This window comes from Mytilus trossulus, chromosome 2, assembly GCF_036588685.1.
Source record: "Mytilus trossulus isolate FHL-02 chromosome 2, PNRI_Mtr1.1.1.hap1, whole genome shotgun sequence".
Taxonomy (NCBI): Eukaryota; Metazoa; Mollusca; class Bivalvia; order Mytilida; family Mytilidae; genus Mytilus; species Mytilus trossulus.
In genome coordinates, this window is record NC_086374.1 from 44,732,546 (window position 1) to 44,752,036 (window position 19,491).

General features: G+C 31.1%; 1 protein-coding gene across 1 annotated transcript; it reads left to right on the forward strand.

The window, feature by feature from the left end:
• Positions 1-777: 777 nt before the first annotated feature.
• LOC134707339 (uncharacterized) lies at positions 778-19,132 on the forward strand. The gene is made up of 9 exons (XM_063567015.1): positions 778-1,094; positions 11,652-11,769; positions 12,845-12,945; positions 13,518-13,659; positions 13,950-14,044; positions 15,031-15,136; positions 15,558-15,642; positions 16,387-16,588; positions 17,718-19,132. Exons 1-9 carry the CDS (start codon positions 960-962, stop codon positions 17,853-17,855), a joined length of 1,122 nt encoding a protein of 373 aa, XP_063423085.1. The 5' UTR covers positions 778-959; the 3' UTR covers positions 17,856-19,132.
• Positions 19,133-19,491: the final 359 nt, after the last annotated feature.

Genomic DNA, 19,491 nt, shown 5'->3' on the forward strand with positions numbered 1-19,491 from the left:
ACAAATCTTGTCCTTAACAGAAATCTTTGTACATTGTTCTTACCCTTTTTTCAGATTAAGAAAATAAAATGTATCAATACTTTTCACTTCTTTTTCTTTCTTTTTTTTTTATAAAATATTTGATAAAGATCAAGTTTAATCAGTAAATATTCCCACAGAAGACCAAGTCATATCAAAATTAATTATTATTATACTTATTATGAAGCATCTATTGAAATACATCTTTTTATTATTTTTATTCCAGTGTCCATCTTTTAACAAATTCTAACAATGAAGACAGTACGAACATAAATACTTTCATTTTTGTATTAAATTCTTTAGTTGCTGAATCTTAACATTATGATATATATTATGTAATTTCAAGAAATAATACATACCAACTTGGATGTTTTATAGTATAAAAAATTCTTAAATGAATGAAAAAAATATCGATTTCAATTCTAATTCAATTTGTAAACCAATTAAAATCTCGTGTTTCAGAAGATATATTTTTCTTCAATTTTTGTTTAAATAAACAATATTTTAAAAATAATAAGCTCTGCCATCCAATTCCCTTTTAATTGATTACTGTCATTCATTAATATAAACTTTTATTTTGTTGAAAATTTACAACTTGACCTTCCTCTACCCTCTTACATTGATTCCTTTCCCTAAAACAATATTATTAATGATTTAATTGCAAAAATTTCAAAACATTTCTATCAAATTAACTGCTCAGATAAGAAAGCTTGACCGAGGTTATGTCCGACAACACGTGCTGCTATCAAATGTTTACACATGTGGTAAATTGACCACATGTGATTGGTCAATTAACTGATGATTGACAGGATAGTGGATAGGTGTATTGTGTCTACAGTAAATATCAGTGACATGCTATAAATAGTAACAATCACGTTCAAATCCGGGTCATGAAATAAAAATATAACTTTGAAAAATTACGCATCTAAGACTTAGAAAATATGCCGACAGAAGTAAAGCATGGATTTACAGGGGAATGTTTTCCTGATCATTTCAATCTCAATGCCAGACCTAAAATAAAAGAACAAAAACCTGGTCAGCTCTCCGATGAGGAAATAGAACAATTTTTCACAAAGGTAAGTTCTTACAGCAATCAATAATTTTGTTAAACAAAACAATTATGTTATCTGACGTTATAATTGACATTGTAGTACACTTATATCATTTATTTATTTATTATATCACATCGTTTTACTCTATTGTAGATTTTAGAATTCGCCTTACCCGTAACTTTTCTAAACAGGTCATTGTCTTACTTTTCTAAACATGATAATAATGGCCAATGTTTCTACTGCACACATACATCATACAATTTTTTTGTTTACACACATACATTTATATAATAACAATTTGTTTAACTAAAGTGTTATTGGACAAAGGATGTCATACAGCGAGTTCCGAGTAGACTCCAAATCGATCACATCAAATTCTTCTTGGCAGGATAATATTTTTTCACTCCCCCTTTATGAAAATCCGTTATTTTTTTCTTTTCCTTAGACTATATAATATCTAGAAATAGCATTCCTAATTACCATATATTGTTTTACTATCTACACTGTCAGAGCGGTCACTGATCATAGTTAATTGATAGTCATGATAGTGGAGAGCTCTATCATCTGATCATGTCTATTATTGAAATATTATTTGAGACAGGAAGGGAGAAAAAAAAAAAGAAGTTTAGGTCTTTTGACATGTTTGAAGCCCCAGTAAAGTTTATGTTAAAATGAAGCAAAAAAAAAAACATAGTAAAATCTCCGCCTCTATTTAAGTAGTAAAAATAAATCACTAGAAGCAGTGATAAAATTTTATTTTATCTTTAAAAACCAAAAGAATACTAATGATCCGGGGACTAATTATGTTTCTAAAATTATCAGAACCAACATTTGTGTTGATATGATGATCTTGTACTGAATCTAGGATAATGACATAAAAATCACTTGTTAAAGTATCATACCTCAATTTCCTTCCCAAAATTCACTTCGTTAAGTATCATTATTTTAATAATCCCCACTAATTTCAACACCCCGAACAGTAGAATTTTATTACATAATCTGAAAGATGAAACCTTGAACTTTATAGGACAAATAATCCCACTGCTGGCCGAGTGGGGTAAATCTGTTAAGAAAGTATCAGTTCATTATGTAAAGCCATATTTTCAACTAAAATAGAATTTGCAGCTAAATGATAGCATCAAAGACATAAACCTTGCTACTCAAAAGAAGCAAAAAGTTCATTTATTTTCAATTTTACTAATAATAAGATATAATATTTAAACGTATGTGTTAAATTTTTGGTAAAACTACAAAATCACAATTTGTGACAAAACCTCGAATTTGCTACAACAAGTCCCCTACTACGTGTCTGTACCAATTACACAGTTTTAATACAATATGTACATATCAGATTAACTGTGTTCATAGAGTCTAAAGACTTGTTGAGTGCCAATCAGGGTGGCTTTCGTGAAGGATATAGAACAAGTGACCATATATTCATAATGAAAACTTTAATTAATAAATATCTAAATAAGTGTAAGAAAAATCTTTACATTTGTTTTGTGGACTTTAAAAAGGCATTCGACAGTGTTGTAAGAAAGGCATTACTACATAAATTGCTCAAAAAGGGAATAGGTGGGAAATTTTATGACTTGTTAAAACATATGTATAGTAATACATTATATTGTTGTAAAACAGATGGATTTATTAGTGAATCATTCCATGCTAATTTAGGGGTGAAACAGGGGGACAGTCTTAGCCCCACCCTTTTTAATATTTTTGTCGATGACATAGATTCCTATTTCAACCCTGTTTTGTCTGATCCAGTTAATTTAAATCAGAATAACTTTAGTCATCTTCTTTATGCAGATGATTTAATCTTAATTTCAGAAACACCTAATGGCTTGCAACACTGTGTGGATGCCTTACAATCCTTTTGTATTGATTGGGGCCTAAATGTGAACACCAAGAAAACACAAACTATGATTTTATCAAATAGTAAAAATAGATCTTTATTAGATAAACATTATTTTTATTTTGGTCCCCAACCATTAGAATCTGCTACGTAATATAAATACTTAGGTATAGTCTTCAACAATAGAGGTAAACTTAATATAGCAGCTGAAAATCTTGCTGATAAAGCACGTAAGGCATATTTCGCCTTGAAATCAAAATTACCATATTCTAATTGTATTGCAGTGGAAAAATGGGTAAGACTTTTCAACTCATTAATTTCACCAATTATGACTTATGGATCTGAAATTTGGATCTCAGATTTTAATATAAATCTTGACACTGCTGATAAACTACCATTTGAAAAGGTTCAGAATATGATTATGAAAAATGTTCTTGGTGTTCATGGTAAGGCTTCCAATTTAGCTTTACGTACAGAACTTGAGCTATATCCAGTGTGTTTTATATCATATAAACTAATGTTTAAATACTATGCTAGATTAACTGACATTGAAGTTGGAAACAACCCAAAATTTGATCTATTAAAATCTGCATTCATTGAAGATAAAAAATTGTATACACTAAAGAGCGCTTGCTGGGTACAGTCCTTACATAAATTAAAAAAGTTAATCAACTTTGATTCACTTCAAATATCACATAATATGTTTGAGGACTCACTGAAAAACTTTTATAAATGCAAGATTTTGGGTCAACTTGAGAATATTAAATCTAATAACACAGGTAAACTAAGATTTTATAGTAAAATGTGCTCATCATTTGACTTGAAAGCTTACTTAAGATTTGATATTAAAAAATATGATAGGTCACTGCTTACAAAAATTAGAATAAGTGCACATTCACTTGCAATTGAAACTGGGAGGTATAGCAAACCAAAAATTTTAGCAAGTGAAAGATACTGCAAACTTTGTAAAGATAAAGTGGAAGATGAAGTTCATTTTCTTTTACATTGTCCTCTATATAAAGACCTTCGAGAGAAGTTTGATATTTTCAAAAACCTTAATAATGATGATAATATTCAATCAACGATCTATTTACTTAATCCAGTAAATCTAGTTAACACCAGACAAATATGTAGTTATTTAAGTCAAGCTTTTGAAGCTCGTAATAATAATCTAATGTCAGTTGGTCTACCATAAGTATAATACTATGTAATACTGTGATATTATATATATAATTGGTACTTCAAATGTTTTCTTTATGTTGTATTTGCATAAATTGTCATGTTTAATGTGTTTATATCTTGGAATACGCATTGTATCATATGTGCTTTGTCCAATAAAATATTTGAATATTTGAATTATAATACGTGTCTTAATATCTATAATTATTGTCTACATACTTTAACAATCAATTTCTTATTTTTATCCTTTTAAGAGTATAGTATTTTATTTGTGTCGGACTAAGTAGTACTACGTAATATTAGTTCATTTTAGTTTGAATGACCTAATTTTAGAGATTTCCAATAAAATGACTTTACTCGACATAACCGACCTCAGTCGGAAACCAGGTTGAAATAGAACAAAAGAATCGAAGCTCTCTATTAGAGAAGGCGATAAATGTTAACTGTATTGTTTACTATAGTAACAATTTTTTTAAAGTTAATAGAAACAAACAAAACTGAAATTTTCTTCTCAATTACGAGGTGTTTTATTTCAAAAACACAATTTGCATAAGTTTTCAATTTATCTAGTACATGGTTAAGCAGAACAATTAGATATCAAGTCGATGACATGGGTATCTTTCAAGTTGGATGACAAAAATGCATAACCTCCGATTTTTTTGAAAAAAATTACCACGGACGGAAATCATATCAATCTATTAGTTCAGTAATTTTCGTGTCTGCCCTTCCATTATGTGACTGAAGAAAAAATTCCAAAAATAGGTAACAATTGTATCGAAAAGAGAAAATCGAGTGCACCTTTTTATGTTAGGGCGTGTTTGAGTTGAGTATTTTGTCTTGATATCGTACAAAGTAAGAATATTTCATACATCCTCTCGCTTCAGATTCTATCATTTTTATATATTAAAGCTACAGGTTGACTTTATAACACAAAAAAAAAACAGTACTAAAAGATGAAATATATGGGTCAAGTGAAATACCTATCTAATGAGTCACAAAAACAGGGAAGGTGTGTTCGAATAGCTATTTTTTTACTGAAAGTACTTGACGACAGTCTTACAAGTTGGATGATGAAAATGCATATCTTCGAAAAAATCTTATTTTTTGTGTGTGATAACTAGGGTTTATAGTCTTCAACCACTAAAAAAATCTAGTCTGCCCTTCCACGAAATATTTAATTAGATTTTTTTTTAAATGTTAATGATTTTTTGAAAATTCCACCTGACAACCGATCAGACAATAGTTTTAAGTTGAATCAATGCAGACAAGATCATTAACTGATGCTCATTAGGTAGTTGATACATTTGTCTTTTAAAATATAACTGACATATAAGGATCGTATTGGTGCAATGTGTATAAATTTATCGGTTTCCAAGAGCAAAATTGGTAGCGCGTCATCGCTACAATGGCTTCCATTTATACGATTGTGAAAATGAACTGGCGTAATGGGGAGATAATTTTGACGAAGTAGGATCCTGACTGACCTAACTCAGCGTATTTCGTCCTACTGCATTGAAGCGTGACGGAGGGGAGCATACACTGCATGCATGTTTTGCTATTTGAACACGCATTGTTGCTGGAATATGCCTTCAGTAAAATTCAACCACAACTGGGTTTTTTTTACTCTTTAAATATTTTGCCATTAAACTTTGAATGACTTTATTCAGATAAATACTATAATAGAAAAAGTAAATTAGCAACTTGTAATCAAACACACCCACCATTTTTTGTCATTTCACTTGAACCATATTTTAGTTCTTCTCACATTATGAATTTTAAAAACTACCGAGACGACATTTAGCATACAAATATTAAAATAACAAATTCCAAAGCGAGAAGGTTGCCTTTTTATTGTTTTTAAAAGATTTAACGTTCAGCACACCCGAATGTAAAAGGTAAAACAAAATAATATTTTTCTATAATTTAATTGAAGATAATTTGATGTGGACAGACATTCATATGAATTATCTATTTTTCAAAAGTACTTTTTCGTTTTTACCTTTACCAAATTATGGGGCGAGGTTTTTGTTTAAGTATACCTAAACTCATTGTCATTGTCAAAACCATGAAAGACAACTCCTATGAATCGTATGATAGGTACAGATACGTATAAGATAGATAAGATAAGATAAGATATTTTATTTTCCAATTATGGGCCCCAAAGGGCATAAACATTACAACATCAATAATTTTTTTCATAATACAATACAAACAATGAGATAAAAAAAAAAAAAGTTAAACGAGAACTATTTAAGTTCTCAAAGAATACGTAGATAAAGAATCTATAGTATGTTTTTTTTTAATACTAATGCATTTTATTGCAAGTGTGGTTGATATAGATAACAAACAAGTAGCCCAAAAAGAAAAAAAGAAAAATAGATATCCACATATGTATAGTACACAAAAAGTTGGATCAATTAAATATATAATAATTAGCCAAAAAGAAAGTAGAAATTAAACATGTCCATGCCTCATCCTGCGTATATATACGTGGTCTTATGACAGTGAAGTTTAGGCGGGAATCTCAATAATCACGTGATATATACAAATCATGATTTCTTTCGTTTTTCATCATCTTAGAAATATTTTATATTGATAAAACTTATTATGAATGGGTGTAATAGTTAAGGAATACTTAGTTAAAACTTGAGTAACGCATTTAACAAAATTAATTGGTTAGCAACAACCGGTCCCGTTACGTGCGTACGTCGAGTTATGTACGTATGTCATTTTATTGGAAATCTCTAATATTACGTTGTACGTTTGATTGTATGTTTAACTTTATGTAAACAAAAACGTATTATTATAGCGGACAAATAAAAGTGTGGTCATAGATAACTGTAGATGGTAATTGTTTATTTGTGTAATGTATTTTTGACTGTGTTTTTACACTGAGTTTATGAATTTGTTGCGACAAACCAGATAATTTCTGGTCTATTTTCCCTCGTAGAGCCCTGTATCATACTATACACATGGACAAAAGTATTGCAACACCTTGATTTTTCAAAACTTGAAAAATCAGCCTCTTTTTTTGAATGATATATAATAAGATATTTGTATAATATTTTTGAAACATATTTTATGACAACATTGGCATTGAAACGAACAAAAAATGTTTGAAAAAAAAATGATTTATGTATTACCACAATTTTAATAACAAAATGAAGCGTTTTTTTGTACAAAAAAATGCCTTTTACAACTTTGACTGTAGTCGAACTTTACAATGTCAGACATTTCAAAATTAATCTTCAGGTGACTGTTCATATCATGGTTGATCGTTATACGCCAAAGAATAAGTACTTTATGCGCAGCCTCTATTCAAACGGATAACAGCATCTTAACGTCTTCTGATTCCTGCCAAAAATCGACTAATTTGTTGCTAAGGTAGCAGCAACCATTTCTGATGAAGGGTATTGTTTATTTCATGATGTGTTTGAACTGGGTGTCCTTTCGCGCACTTTCCGCTCAAAAGTGTCCCATATATGCTCGATATGGTTCAAATCTGGGCTACGATCAGTCCAAGGAAGATGACCCGAATTCCATTGGATCAATGAATCTTCCTCCAAAATGCTAATTTTCAACTTTAGCGAGCTCTGCACTACATTGGATTTGGAAAACTGTGTGTCTGTTTGTAAGCAAAGGTCTCCGAAATGGTTTTATCGCACGATAACCAGTAGCGATGAGTCGATCTCGAACAGTTCTTGTTAAAAGGCTCCTGTATGCCCACCACTCTCTTTTTGGGATTGTATTGTATGCAATGGGTTTCCTTCTGACCAACCGTTATTATTCTTGATTTTCCCTAGCAAATTGTATAGGGGGTCTTCTTTATCTCGGAAGGTCTTTAACATCGTTTAGTGCCATTTTTTATTCTCAAAACGACATATAGTGGAATGGTGATGACCAACAATACGTGCAGTTGTTACAGCGACATCCCTGCTTCTCTCAAGCTGACAATCTGTCATCTTGCTGCAGTTTAGAGTTGTCGAGGACCCATTACAAGGTGTCAATCACATAACTTCAAAAACTTGGTTAATTTAAGTTTTGAAAACAATGAGGATGAAAACAGCTGTTTTGCTGTTTACGGGTACAATAGCTGCATGTGCAGATAAAAACTTACCGAGTCGATATTTATTGATTAAACTCAGGTGATACTTAAATAATGTGTAAGTAGTTCTATTTTACCAAATTATATCACAAAAAAATAAAAAGTATTTTTTTTTTATTTCAGTTTCAATTTGGTGTTGCAATACTTTTTTCCATGTGTATATGTTCCACTATAACAGCCATATTGTACGATATAAATAAAGAGGTGTCACAGTGGCATGATTGGAAATGAGACAACTCTCTATGCATCCATGTAAGATTTCGTAGTGAAATTTTAGTACATGTACATTGCATACATACTTGAATGTTTCTCAACATAATAACTCTAAAGTTTTGAATTCTAACTGGTAACTTATTGACCGATATTGTAATCTATTACACAAAAGATACATAAACATCCACGTACTTTGCACATTACAAGTAAGTTTAGATGAAAACTTTGACCTTTATGGACATAACTCCTTCATATCATGCTCTACAGAACAAAAGTTGACCCTTTTTAAAGTAATGACATGCCGTAAAAATAGGCTTAACGATTATGCCTAAACCTCATAAGAACGACAATTTGATTTTCGGGAGAGCGTGAAGGGATATTGAAAATGAACATCCTGGCCTTGCCACGATTTATAGGGCTGGAAATAAAATAACCTTGGATAGGAAGGAATGAAAATACACAAAAAGCACGAAAAAAATGTTCTAAAGTGACAAAAAACAGCGAGAAGAAAAATAAGCATGCTTAGCAACATATGAAAATGAAGATTCATTGCACAAGGTCATGTTTTACTCAGACTGTATTTGACGTCTTTACACTTAATTCATTGGATGTGGGATGTGTACTGATTGCTAATTAAGTCTTAGATGCATTAATTTTTTTATTAGTTGTAAGAAGCTTTGAGCTAGCTGCCAGTAACTGGGAGTACTGTCAAATATGAACCTAGTGTCGTTTGTTGTTGGGGTATACAAGAACCCGGCCGCGTCCACTCTGTGTAGAATTTGTATTTGTGTTCATCTGATGAGTTAAGCCTTTTTTTAACTGATTTTCATAGTTCGTTCTTAAGTTGTACTGTAATACCAATGTCCAAGTTTAGGGGAAGGGTTGGGATCCTGCATACGTGTTTAATTCAGCCACATTCTGTATGTATGTACCTGTACCTAGTCAGGAGCCTGTGATTCAATGGTTGTCGTTTGAACATGTGTTACATATTTGTTTTTTCGTTAATTTTTTGTACATAAATTAGGCCGTTAGTTTTCTCGTTTGAATTTTACATTGTGTCGGGGCCTTTTATTGCTAACATGTTCGCCCTGGGTACGTTCGCCCTGAGTTCGTTCGCCCAGAGAGTCCGTTCGCCCTACTAAAAAATATTGATATTCAGGGCATTGAAGTTGAAAAAACTTATTCCGATATTTCTATATTCTTGAAATTTATTGAAACAGGGAAATATTCAAAAGTTTATGGCTTGTTTAGGATCGTTAATTGTTCAATGACAAAATAATTCGGATCGCTGATTATTGTGATACTTGTCTTTTGATGGATTATTAATAAAAATCAAACGTTTTGTTTTGATAACATATTCAGCTTGAAATTAATAAACACAATGATGTACGAACTGTAAATCCTGAAACGGATTTACAAGTTCATTATTATACTCGGAGACAGTCCTAGTCTCAGTTATACTGCATACATTCATGATTGACTGAATCAGAGACATATAATACAATATATTATATGTCTCTGACTGAATACAATTATTTTTTTAACAAATATCAATAAAGAGAAATACATTGTATACCAATTCTACTCTGTAAATCAAAGAGAAAATGATAAAATGATTGCGGCAATATAAATATTCTGTCAATTTGTTAACAAACTTTAACATATTTTGTTCAAATACTTAAAATTATGCGAATGGACAACAAACAGAAAAAAATAAAAATCTGGGCGAATGGACCCTGGGCGAACAGGTATCAGGGCGAACACGTAGTATGGCGAACGTGAATCAGGGCGAACGGACCCGGATTCACTATGCGGTACGGTTTTTTTTCCATTTTTGACGACCGTACGGTGACATATAGTTGTTAATGTTTGTGCTATTTGGTCTCTTGTGGAGAGTTGTCTCAATGGCAATCATACCATGTCTGCTTTTGTTATAACCAATCATCAAAACATCCTCCTGCCTTTTAAACTATTCAAATGGTCATTCCCTCATTTACTTGATTAGATAAAGGACGATGTGATGTGAGTGCCAATGAGACAACTCTTCATCCATATAACAATTTATAAAAGTAAACCTTATAGCTCAATGTACGGCCTTCAATACGGAGCTTGGCTCACACCGAACAACAAGCTATAAAGGGCCCCTATATTGCTAGTGTAAAACCATTCAAACGGGAAAACCAACGGTCTAATCTATATAAAAAAAGAGAAATGAGAAACATGTATAAATTACATAAACCAACGACAACTACTAAACATCAGATTCCTGACTTAGTACAGGTGCAAACATTGGCAGCGGGATTATATGTTTTACTGGTACCAAACCTTCTCCCTTTTTATGAAACAATAGCAGAACATCACAACATAGAAAAACATACGATAAAATATCAATTGGCAGGCTTAACTCAATCAAACGTAAATTAACACACTATGAACGTTCACGAAGGGTTAAAACTGGCCCTCAACTTTTGATGACTTTTAAATCGGGCCAAAAAGTTACAAATTTCATATTGAAATACTTCTGATAATACTATTAAGACAAAAATATATTTTTATAACACCTTCCTTTGAAATTTATAAAGATATAACCCCTTGAATAAACACTTTTTGTATTTTAAGGTCAATTTTGGTATTTTTTAACATATTTTTGAGTGTTTTTGGCAAAATCTACGATCCAAAACGTTTTTATATCGATGAATTCTCTATAAAAATTGGAATCTTTTGGTCACAAAACATTTCGGATCGTAGGTGGAGGCAAAGATTTTTCTTAAGCTTTTGGGACTGAAAATTGCACATAATCATCATATTGTGACAAAATGGACTTACTTTGGAGAATATAATGTATTTTTATGAAAATAACTGATTTATTTAGCATTTAGGCTTTTGAAATAGACCCATTTAGGAACCAAATTGTGACCTTTTTGTTGTTTTATGATAAAGTTGATGTTTTAAGCCTTTGTGTGCCATAAGTGAACCTTGTCCTTTGATCTGCGATATCTGAATTAAGATGCACAGATAATAAAATATTAGGGACAAACATTCAAGGCCAAAAAGCAAACAAACAAGTCCAAACAAAACCATGGCAAGACACCACTGCGAAATATCAAACCCTTCGAAAATAATCGCTTTTGAAAAAAACGGTTTTAATAAAATATACAGGTAAATGAAAAATAATTTTGTCCTTTTAGGTATACTACTTATGTGTATAAAATTTGATTGTATGTTTCAGGGATATGTCGTTATTGAAAAATTCTTCACAACAGACGAGTTAGAACCCTGTAAAGATGCTGTCAATGATCAGCTTGAATGTCTTGCACAAAAGTTGTATAAAACAAAGAGAATTAAGAGTAAGTTTATTATAAGATGAAAATAGATGCATAAGGCTCCGTGTTGAAGGCCGTACATTGACCTTATAATAATGGATTACTTTTATAAATTGTTATTTAGATATTGAGTTGTTTCATTGGCACTCACACGTCATCTCCCTTTATCTATTTGTACTGGAAGTTGGTACTTCAACATAAAACACAGAGATTTTAGTATTTTTGTCGATTTCGAGATGATAAGTTCGTATGTCCCGTTTTTCAGTTCGGGTTTAGACATTAAGCTAAATTGGAAGAAAAATATATAGCCAGACGATAATAGAGAAAACAAGATGTTATATCCGTTTGTCTGACGGTCGATTATCCCCCAATTTCATGTTTTGAAAATCTTAGTATAGTTTTGTTAAGCCTTAAAATTCACTTGGTTCAAAGGCAGTTTTTATTTTATTTTAAAAGTTTTTTAAAAAAAACGAGAGGAAGATTCTGGGCTCAATGAAAATTAGATTCGTACTAATTGAAATGCCCTCTTTAAACAAAGAATTTATTATTATTATGATCGAAGAGACTGAGTAAGATGACTTCAAGGCAAAACATAAAATGAAGAGAGCGAGAGAATATTACCAAATGAAATACCTTATATGTAACCATAAAACTATAATGGTAAAAATCAAATTGTCAGTGATATAAATTGTATACAGAATTATTTTCTATAATGTGTAACCTCTTGATACCATTGTCAGGTGGAGTGTAGGGGTACATGTATGTTAAATCCTGACTATTGAAAAACAAATATAAGATAAAAAAAAAAAAAAAAAAAAAAGAAAAGAAAAAAAAGACATGTAGGTTATACACCAATTAGTCAGAAACTCAACGACTCAAAATTCAAAAGACATCGATAGGTCAATTTGGGACAATTAATTTAATCCCAGTTAAAAAATGCATGACATGTTTGGCACTGAACCTTAACATGCTAAAGCAAACTACTAATCAAAAAGTCTATTAGAATGTTAGAGTACAGAATAGTAGAAAAAAACCTGTACTCAGAAGTATATATACATTTGTACTATACTTTCCTTTCAATATAGATATGATTTTTCAGATTTATACAGAGAACTTGGATTTTACGAGAGATTAACAGCAATAGAGGCAGAATGGCCAGGAGCAAACATTCTCATGCATAAAGGGGATGGTTTACCACAGGTTTGTTACGTTCAGTTATAAATGGGAATTTATTACTTTTATTAAAACTTGTAGCCTTGTTGATAAAACTAAACAGTCGCAAAACATTGTGAAACATCCTGGTTAAAGTGTGAAATGTTCACCGATTGAGAAATAATTGTCTTGATGTAGACATGGATACAGGTTGTGCTTCATTAAAAAACGAAATCAAAACACACTGTAGAGCATCCATTATTACGTCAAACTTTCAACAGAGACATATATACACAAAGCTTGTCAAGAGCGTGAAATTACGTTAATTATCGCGGTCTAGAATGACAAACTCGCCGATAAATTACTGAACAAACCATAGGCGAATGACTCCCGATAGATTACCGAAAAGAAAAAAAACAATGGATTTTTTTTTACCTCACATGATGCGCCTCTCTTTTCCGTTTTTATGTCGGTGACAGTCTGTGGCATTACTTTTCTGCCTGCTGACTAGATAATATCAGAATACCTTCAAAATTGAACTGCATTGTTCTTCTTTTTATTTCTTGTTTTTTAATTATTTTGTTTTTACTTTCTAATGTTTATGGTATAACTGTTTACAGGCATTCAAAGATCTATGGACAAACGATCGTCTGTTAAATGTTGTAGAGCAGCTAATAGGCCCAGAAATTTCTGGACATCCGGTATGGAATTTGCGTACAAAAACTCCTCAGAGCGAGGCAACAACCGTACCATGGCATCAAGGTATCTAAATATAGTAAATTTGCATAGGAATATTAAACTGTGTATTTTACCTTCTATTTACAAAAGCAATTCTTGATACAGAATTATTCGTTGCAAAGTTAAACACAACCTTGGTAAGTCATGTAAGTTGCAGTTATAGATAAAATTTCTACAAGAATCGTGTAGTTTTAAACACAAGAATTTAAAATTTCCGGATATCACTAGGTATCATCAATGTTCAGATTCTAAGTAAACACATCCAGTGAAATTACTATATGTAATTGTACGTGTGTAAACTACTTTTTTTCTAGACTGTGGTTACCTTGACAATGACTGTTACAAAACCCTACAGCCGACAGCATGGATTCCATTGATAGATGCTACTGAAAAAAATGGTTGCATGCAGGTTTGTTCACCATTTATTTTTTATGTGTTTTTGTTTTAAATATTATTTATCACACTCAAGAAAAAACGTGTAGAAAAATATATCTCGTCTGAAAGCAAGATATTATTTGAACCTGGAATAAGATTGACAAGAAATGTATGCAGAAAACTATCCCAACTCAATATGTTAGCCATGCACACTTGGCTACTGTTAATTTTTCTTTTACTAAAATTTTTGTACAATCTAACCCCTTGGCCATGCATGCATGCACAGCCCTCCTAGATCGAGTCAGTTTTCATCATACATTTATCATCATTTTTTCAGAATTTAGGATTATTTCTGATTCTAATAATTCCTAATTTGGAGTAGATTTTGGTTTTTGTTGGATGTTTGTTGCTTTCTTTTATTGTTTTGCACAATGTTCTTTAGTTATGTTAGTCGTTAATATTATTTTTATATCCTTTAAGTAACCAAAAAATAGGCAGCACTTTCACTTAAGAATGCAAATGTTTTTATGAACTCAAGAAAACAAAACTCTATTGTTTATTTGTCAAAAAGACCTTCATGTCTGTGACAATGATAATTTATTATTGTCCAGTTGTGGGCCATGCAAGTATTCTTATCGTTGATGACGATGTGCTTGTACATCTTTGATATTTATTTTTGTTGTTTATTTGGTTTATCTTTTTTTTCCTTTATGCTGTCTTGAACAGGTTCTCATTTAAAAATGTCAAAGAATGGATGAAGATTTAAAAAAGGATAAAGTAGCACCTGCATAGATAGTGAACATATGTGTTTAGACGACGAATCACTTTATATTGTTTACTTTGAATTCACAAATTGTGCCATGAATGGAGAGTTGTCTCACTGGCACTTATACCACAGCTGCTTATGTCTATATACTTAGAAAACTAATTACTAATGAGTAATCTCAATGATTTGGCAAAAAACAATTAAGTAATAATGTAGTTTATTGATACAGTATGATTTATCGGTTTTATACTTAGGTGGCAAGCGGAGGGCATCAGAAGGGTCTTGTTGCAACTCACCAATGTTGTTATGGCAATACATGGTATGTCATGCTAGAAGAAAAAGAGATGGAGAAAACATTAGGTTTGTGAAGAATATCACACCTCACTTAAAAAAAAAACCCAAACATTGTTTATAGACAATTATTCCTGGAACTACCTGAATCAGTGAAGATAATGCTGAAACAAAATTGAATGTTCTATTTTCAGGACGTTAGTTCCTATGATAACGATCCTTTTTTTTTTTAAAGATAGTTGTATTGGTTTTTAATTGAAAATATCTGACTGATTGGTTTATACACGATAACAATAGAAATAGACTAAAACACGACTGGCATGTTGAAAAAAAAGCAAAAGAAAAGGTACTTGTACTGCGCTATATTGCATGTTTTGGTTTATATATATGCCAGATGAGAACAAAGAAAAATAAACAAAAGAAGACAAAAAGAAGACAAAAAAGAAGACATCCATCTAGACCCTCGTTATTCTTTTACACTTATTTGTAGACATTGATTTGGAGAAGGATATAATCACCGTCCCTGTACCTTATGGAGGCATGCTTCTTTTGAATAACCTTATACCACACAGAAGGTGAGTCTATACGAACTTTAAACAGAATGAGATAAACAAAACAGACCAGTGGAAAACTTACCATAGTTTGGTGATAACGATTAATTAAGTTTTACGTTCGTCTGTCCATACGCCCACCAGTTGTTTACCGTTCTGTAACTTAAGATTGCCTCAACTAAATGTTATGACACTTATACACAATGCTTATTACCCAAACAAACAGATCAAGTTTGATTTTTGGTAGCATCATTTTAACTGTTATGCTTCTTGAAAACATGCTGATTTTTTTCGTTTCTGTTGTCTTCCTTTCGTTTGCCTCTAACAAATAATATGGCACATATACACAATACTTATTACCACAAAAAAGAGATCAAGTTTGAATTTTCGGAGAGACACTTTTATTTGTTTAGAGTTATGTCTCTTTACTAATGGAAAAATTGCTGAATTTTTATTTACGTTCTTTAACTTAAGTTAGCCTCAACCAAATGTTATGAACTTCATGCACAATTGTTATTGCTACAAAACACAGATCAAGTACCAATTCTGGTATTACTATTACCGTTTTTCAGTTATGTCCCTTTATAATTTTATATGATAGAAAAGCGGTTACATCATCATGAAAACATTCCTTATTTACTTAAAACAAATTTCATATATTACACCCCATAGTTTTGCATTGCCAATTTTTAGGTGAGTTCTTACAGAATAGTTATATAATAAAGACATATTAAGAAATCTAAAGTTTATTAATTATGTTTTATATAGTTTACCGAATATGAGTAACCAGATAAGGTGGAGTCTAGACCTGAGGTGGCAGAAACCAGACCTTCCAGCAGGATTCTGGGGACTTAAAGGTTCTTTATTACTACGCTCAGCAAAGGACCCAGACTATAAAATTGATTGGACCGAATTTGATGGTGTCAACAGACGAGAAAAACAGAGAGATGCTGTGGCTGATGTACTTCCGGTAAGTATTTGGGTTATGTTTACTAGTCTGTTGTGAGGCATCTGTAGTCACTTCACTCAAAAATAGTCTTACGTAAACTTTCAACATGACCAGTATGAGATACTTGAATCAAGTGATTCTGAAATTCACAAATGCTCTTATTGGTTTAAACTTCCTATTGCTAAATCAAATATTTGGTTTTACATTAATCAAAAGTCTAATGAAACCCTGAGTTGATTACTATTCAAATGGAATTGTTCTAAGGTAGCGATTCTGAAAGCTTATTCATCAATAGTGCATCATTTCCAATAAAGGGATTAACAAATGAATAGAAATTCATTTTGTTTGACAGGTTTTGCTCATGACTTTAAAACGTAAAAACTGCTTTCCTATTATGTCTGTTTGTTTTGCTTACCCAATATAATGCTGTTCTATGCCACTGTCATACAAGTGAGAGGTTTGAGACGAGGTTAAATCCACAATTTTCTTCATAAAGAAATACCAGTGTTCTCCATTTGTTTGATGTGTTTAAGCTTTTGATTTTGCCATATGATAAGGACTTTCCGTTTTGAATTTTCCTTATTTTTGCTATTTTATTTCTTTTGAATGTCATGGACGACTGAGATAGACTGAATACACCATTTACAAATAAACAATGGACAAATTTAGCATAAAGGGAAAAACTGTCAGCTTTGTTGCATAATTCCTCCAAGAAATTATTAAACGTGTTGTATTCCATTATTTTGTATAAACAGGCCATCGTTTTCTGTAATAAACGGGTATTTACTTAAATTTTTATAATTTTAACTCCTCGAAATACGAGTTCTTACAAGCTGGGCAGAACGTAGAGTGTCTTATACTGGAAAGGAGGACATCTATTATTTCTGAGCTTGATATATCATTGTGATTGTGATTAGAGATCGGACTACCTGAAGATGTAAAAAAATCTCTGTGCACCAAATGTTTTTTTTAGTATTTGTTAGTCCACAGATATGTATTGTTCTCTGGATATCAGATTTAATTTTTTATTCTCCCTTCAAATTGTTGAAATACTGTCTTCTCTATCGTATTTCATTTTGCCCAAATTATTTTAACGATATTTTTGATATACTTTGCCTTCACTGTTCATGATGCTTGCATTGTTTTATAGCCATCAGAAGACTGGGACTTTGAGACTGCATTGGAAGGACCTTGGATGAAGAAATGGGAGATGACTCATATGAACAGACATACTGATAAATTGAAAGATGGGATTTCTGTCAGTTGGCATAACATGAATAAGGCTTAAAACATTCTTCTGCAGAAATTGATAAATGGAAATTTGATGATTGCATAATCAAGTAGGAAATATATTATTGTTGGTTGAAAACATTATAAACTTATAAAACTAATTGTACCATGTGCAATCTTTATTTTATTAGTTTGTTTAATCAATATTCAAAAACAGTTATGCAGACCCCCTTGAACTTTTGATCTTTCTTTTATAATCAATGTTTAAATTTTAATACTGTATGCACTGATCAATAGCTGCAAATTATTGTCTAAAACTCAAAAGCTATTTAGGGTGACCATGTTGTATGAGATTCAAATAAGAGTGAAATGAAATTTAATTGTTTTTCAGTTGGGCCATGTCTATATGTTACACAATTGTACAGTAGTAGTATTAATTACTGCTACATAATGAAGGATTCAAATTAAAGTGTGTTTTGTACAATATTCATTTGTTAGAAGACACAAAATGAAGGTACAATGTATAATGGATATGCAATGAAATTCATTTAAATATTTATTAAATGTAAAGGCGTTTGAGCTATGAAAATAATTTAAAAATAGTCAGCCAATTCATTTGTTTTCATTTCTTTTCATTTTTAAATTTGCAATATGATGAAATTTGGCTCGGCAAATAATTTGAAATTGTTTTTTCACAAATGGCCCACAACCCTCAAAGTAAAAGAAGCTTGCTAATGTTAATAAAATTACTGTTAAAATTTATTTCAAGTGATAAAAATTATCGATCTTTATTAGGTGTTGTTGTATCAGACAAATGTTTGATTTCATTATAAATACATAGCAAATTATTATGCATGCGTTGATATCATTACATAACATAGAGCACAATGCTTATCATTTGAATGTGAATCTTGTTTTAAACGGATAATTTTGTAATGATTTGTTTTTTTAAACTTATATTAGTTTAATTGATGCTTTCTTAAAGCACTTGTTTGATTTTTGAGAACTGCACGTTGTATTTTCAATTAAACATCAATGTATTTTACCTTTAAATTGTCATTAGAAAAATTATATGTCTAGAATCTGTTCGATTGATGTTGTGCAATGTATTTGTATTGGTCAGGTTTATGTCAAGTAATGCTTGTTACATTGATATTATACATTACTTATATAGATTGAGTTTTGAAATATTGAAGACACAATACTCGCTATCAATCAGTACATTCCATTAATGCTTTCAGTTGTATAATTTATGAATTTCATTTAAATGGGCACATGATACTTTTTATAAGCGGATGTAGCTGATAGAACATTAAAACAAAATCAATATTTGTCTCATATTTTTATATTCTCTTTTAATGTGTGAATAAACCGTTTTTGTAAAATGAAGAATAATTATGCGGAACCAAATGTATGTGCAACTTTCTTGTAGAAGTATTTTCAAAGTATTTGAAAATGTCTTCTGCTTTCAAAAAAAAGTGTAAATGCAAACAATTTACCACATGCATCACTTTCTCAACAAAAGCATTATATGGTAGAGAAGCATAATGAGTAAATGACACCAAGCCAAATTGTAAATGTGAAATAAGTAAGCTATTATAAGCAGAAAAATGAGTCTCAATTATGAACATTTGTATACGTATAAAAAAGAAGATGTGGTATGATTGCCAATGAGACAACTATCCACAAAGGAC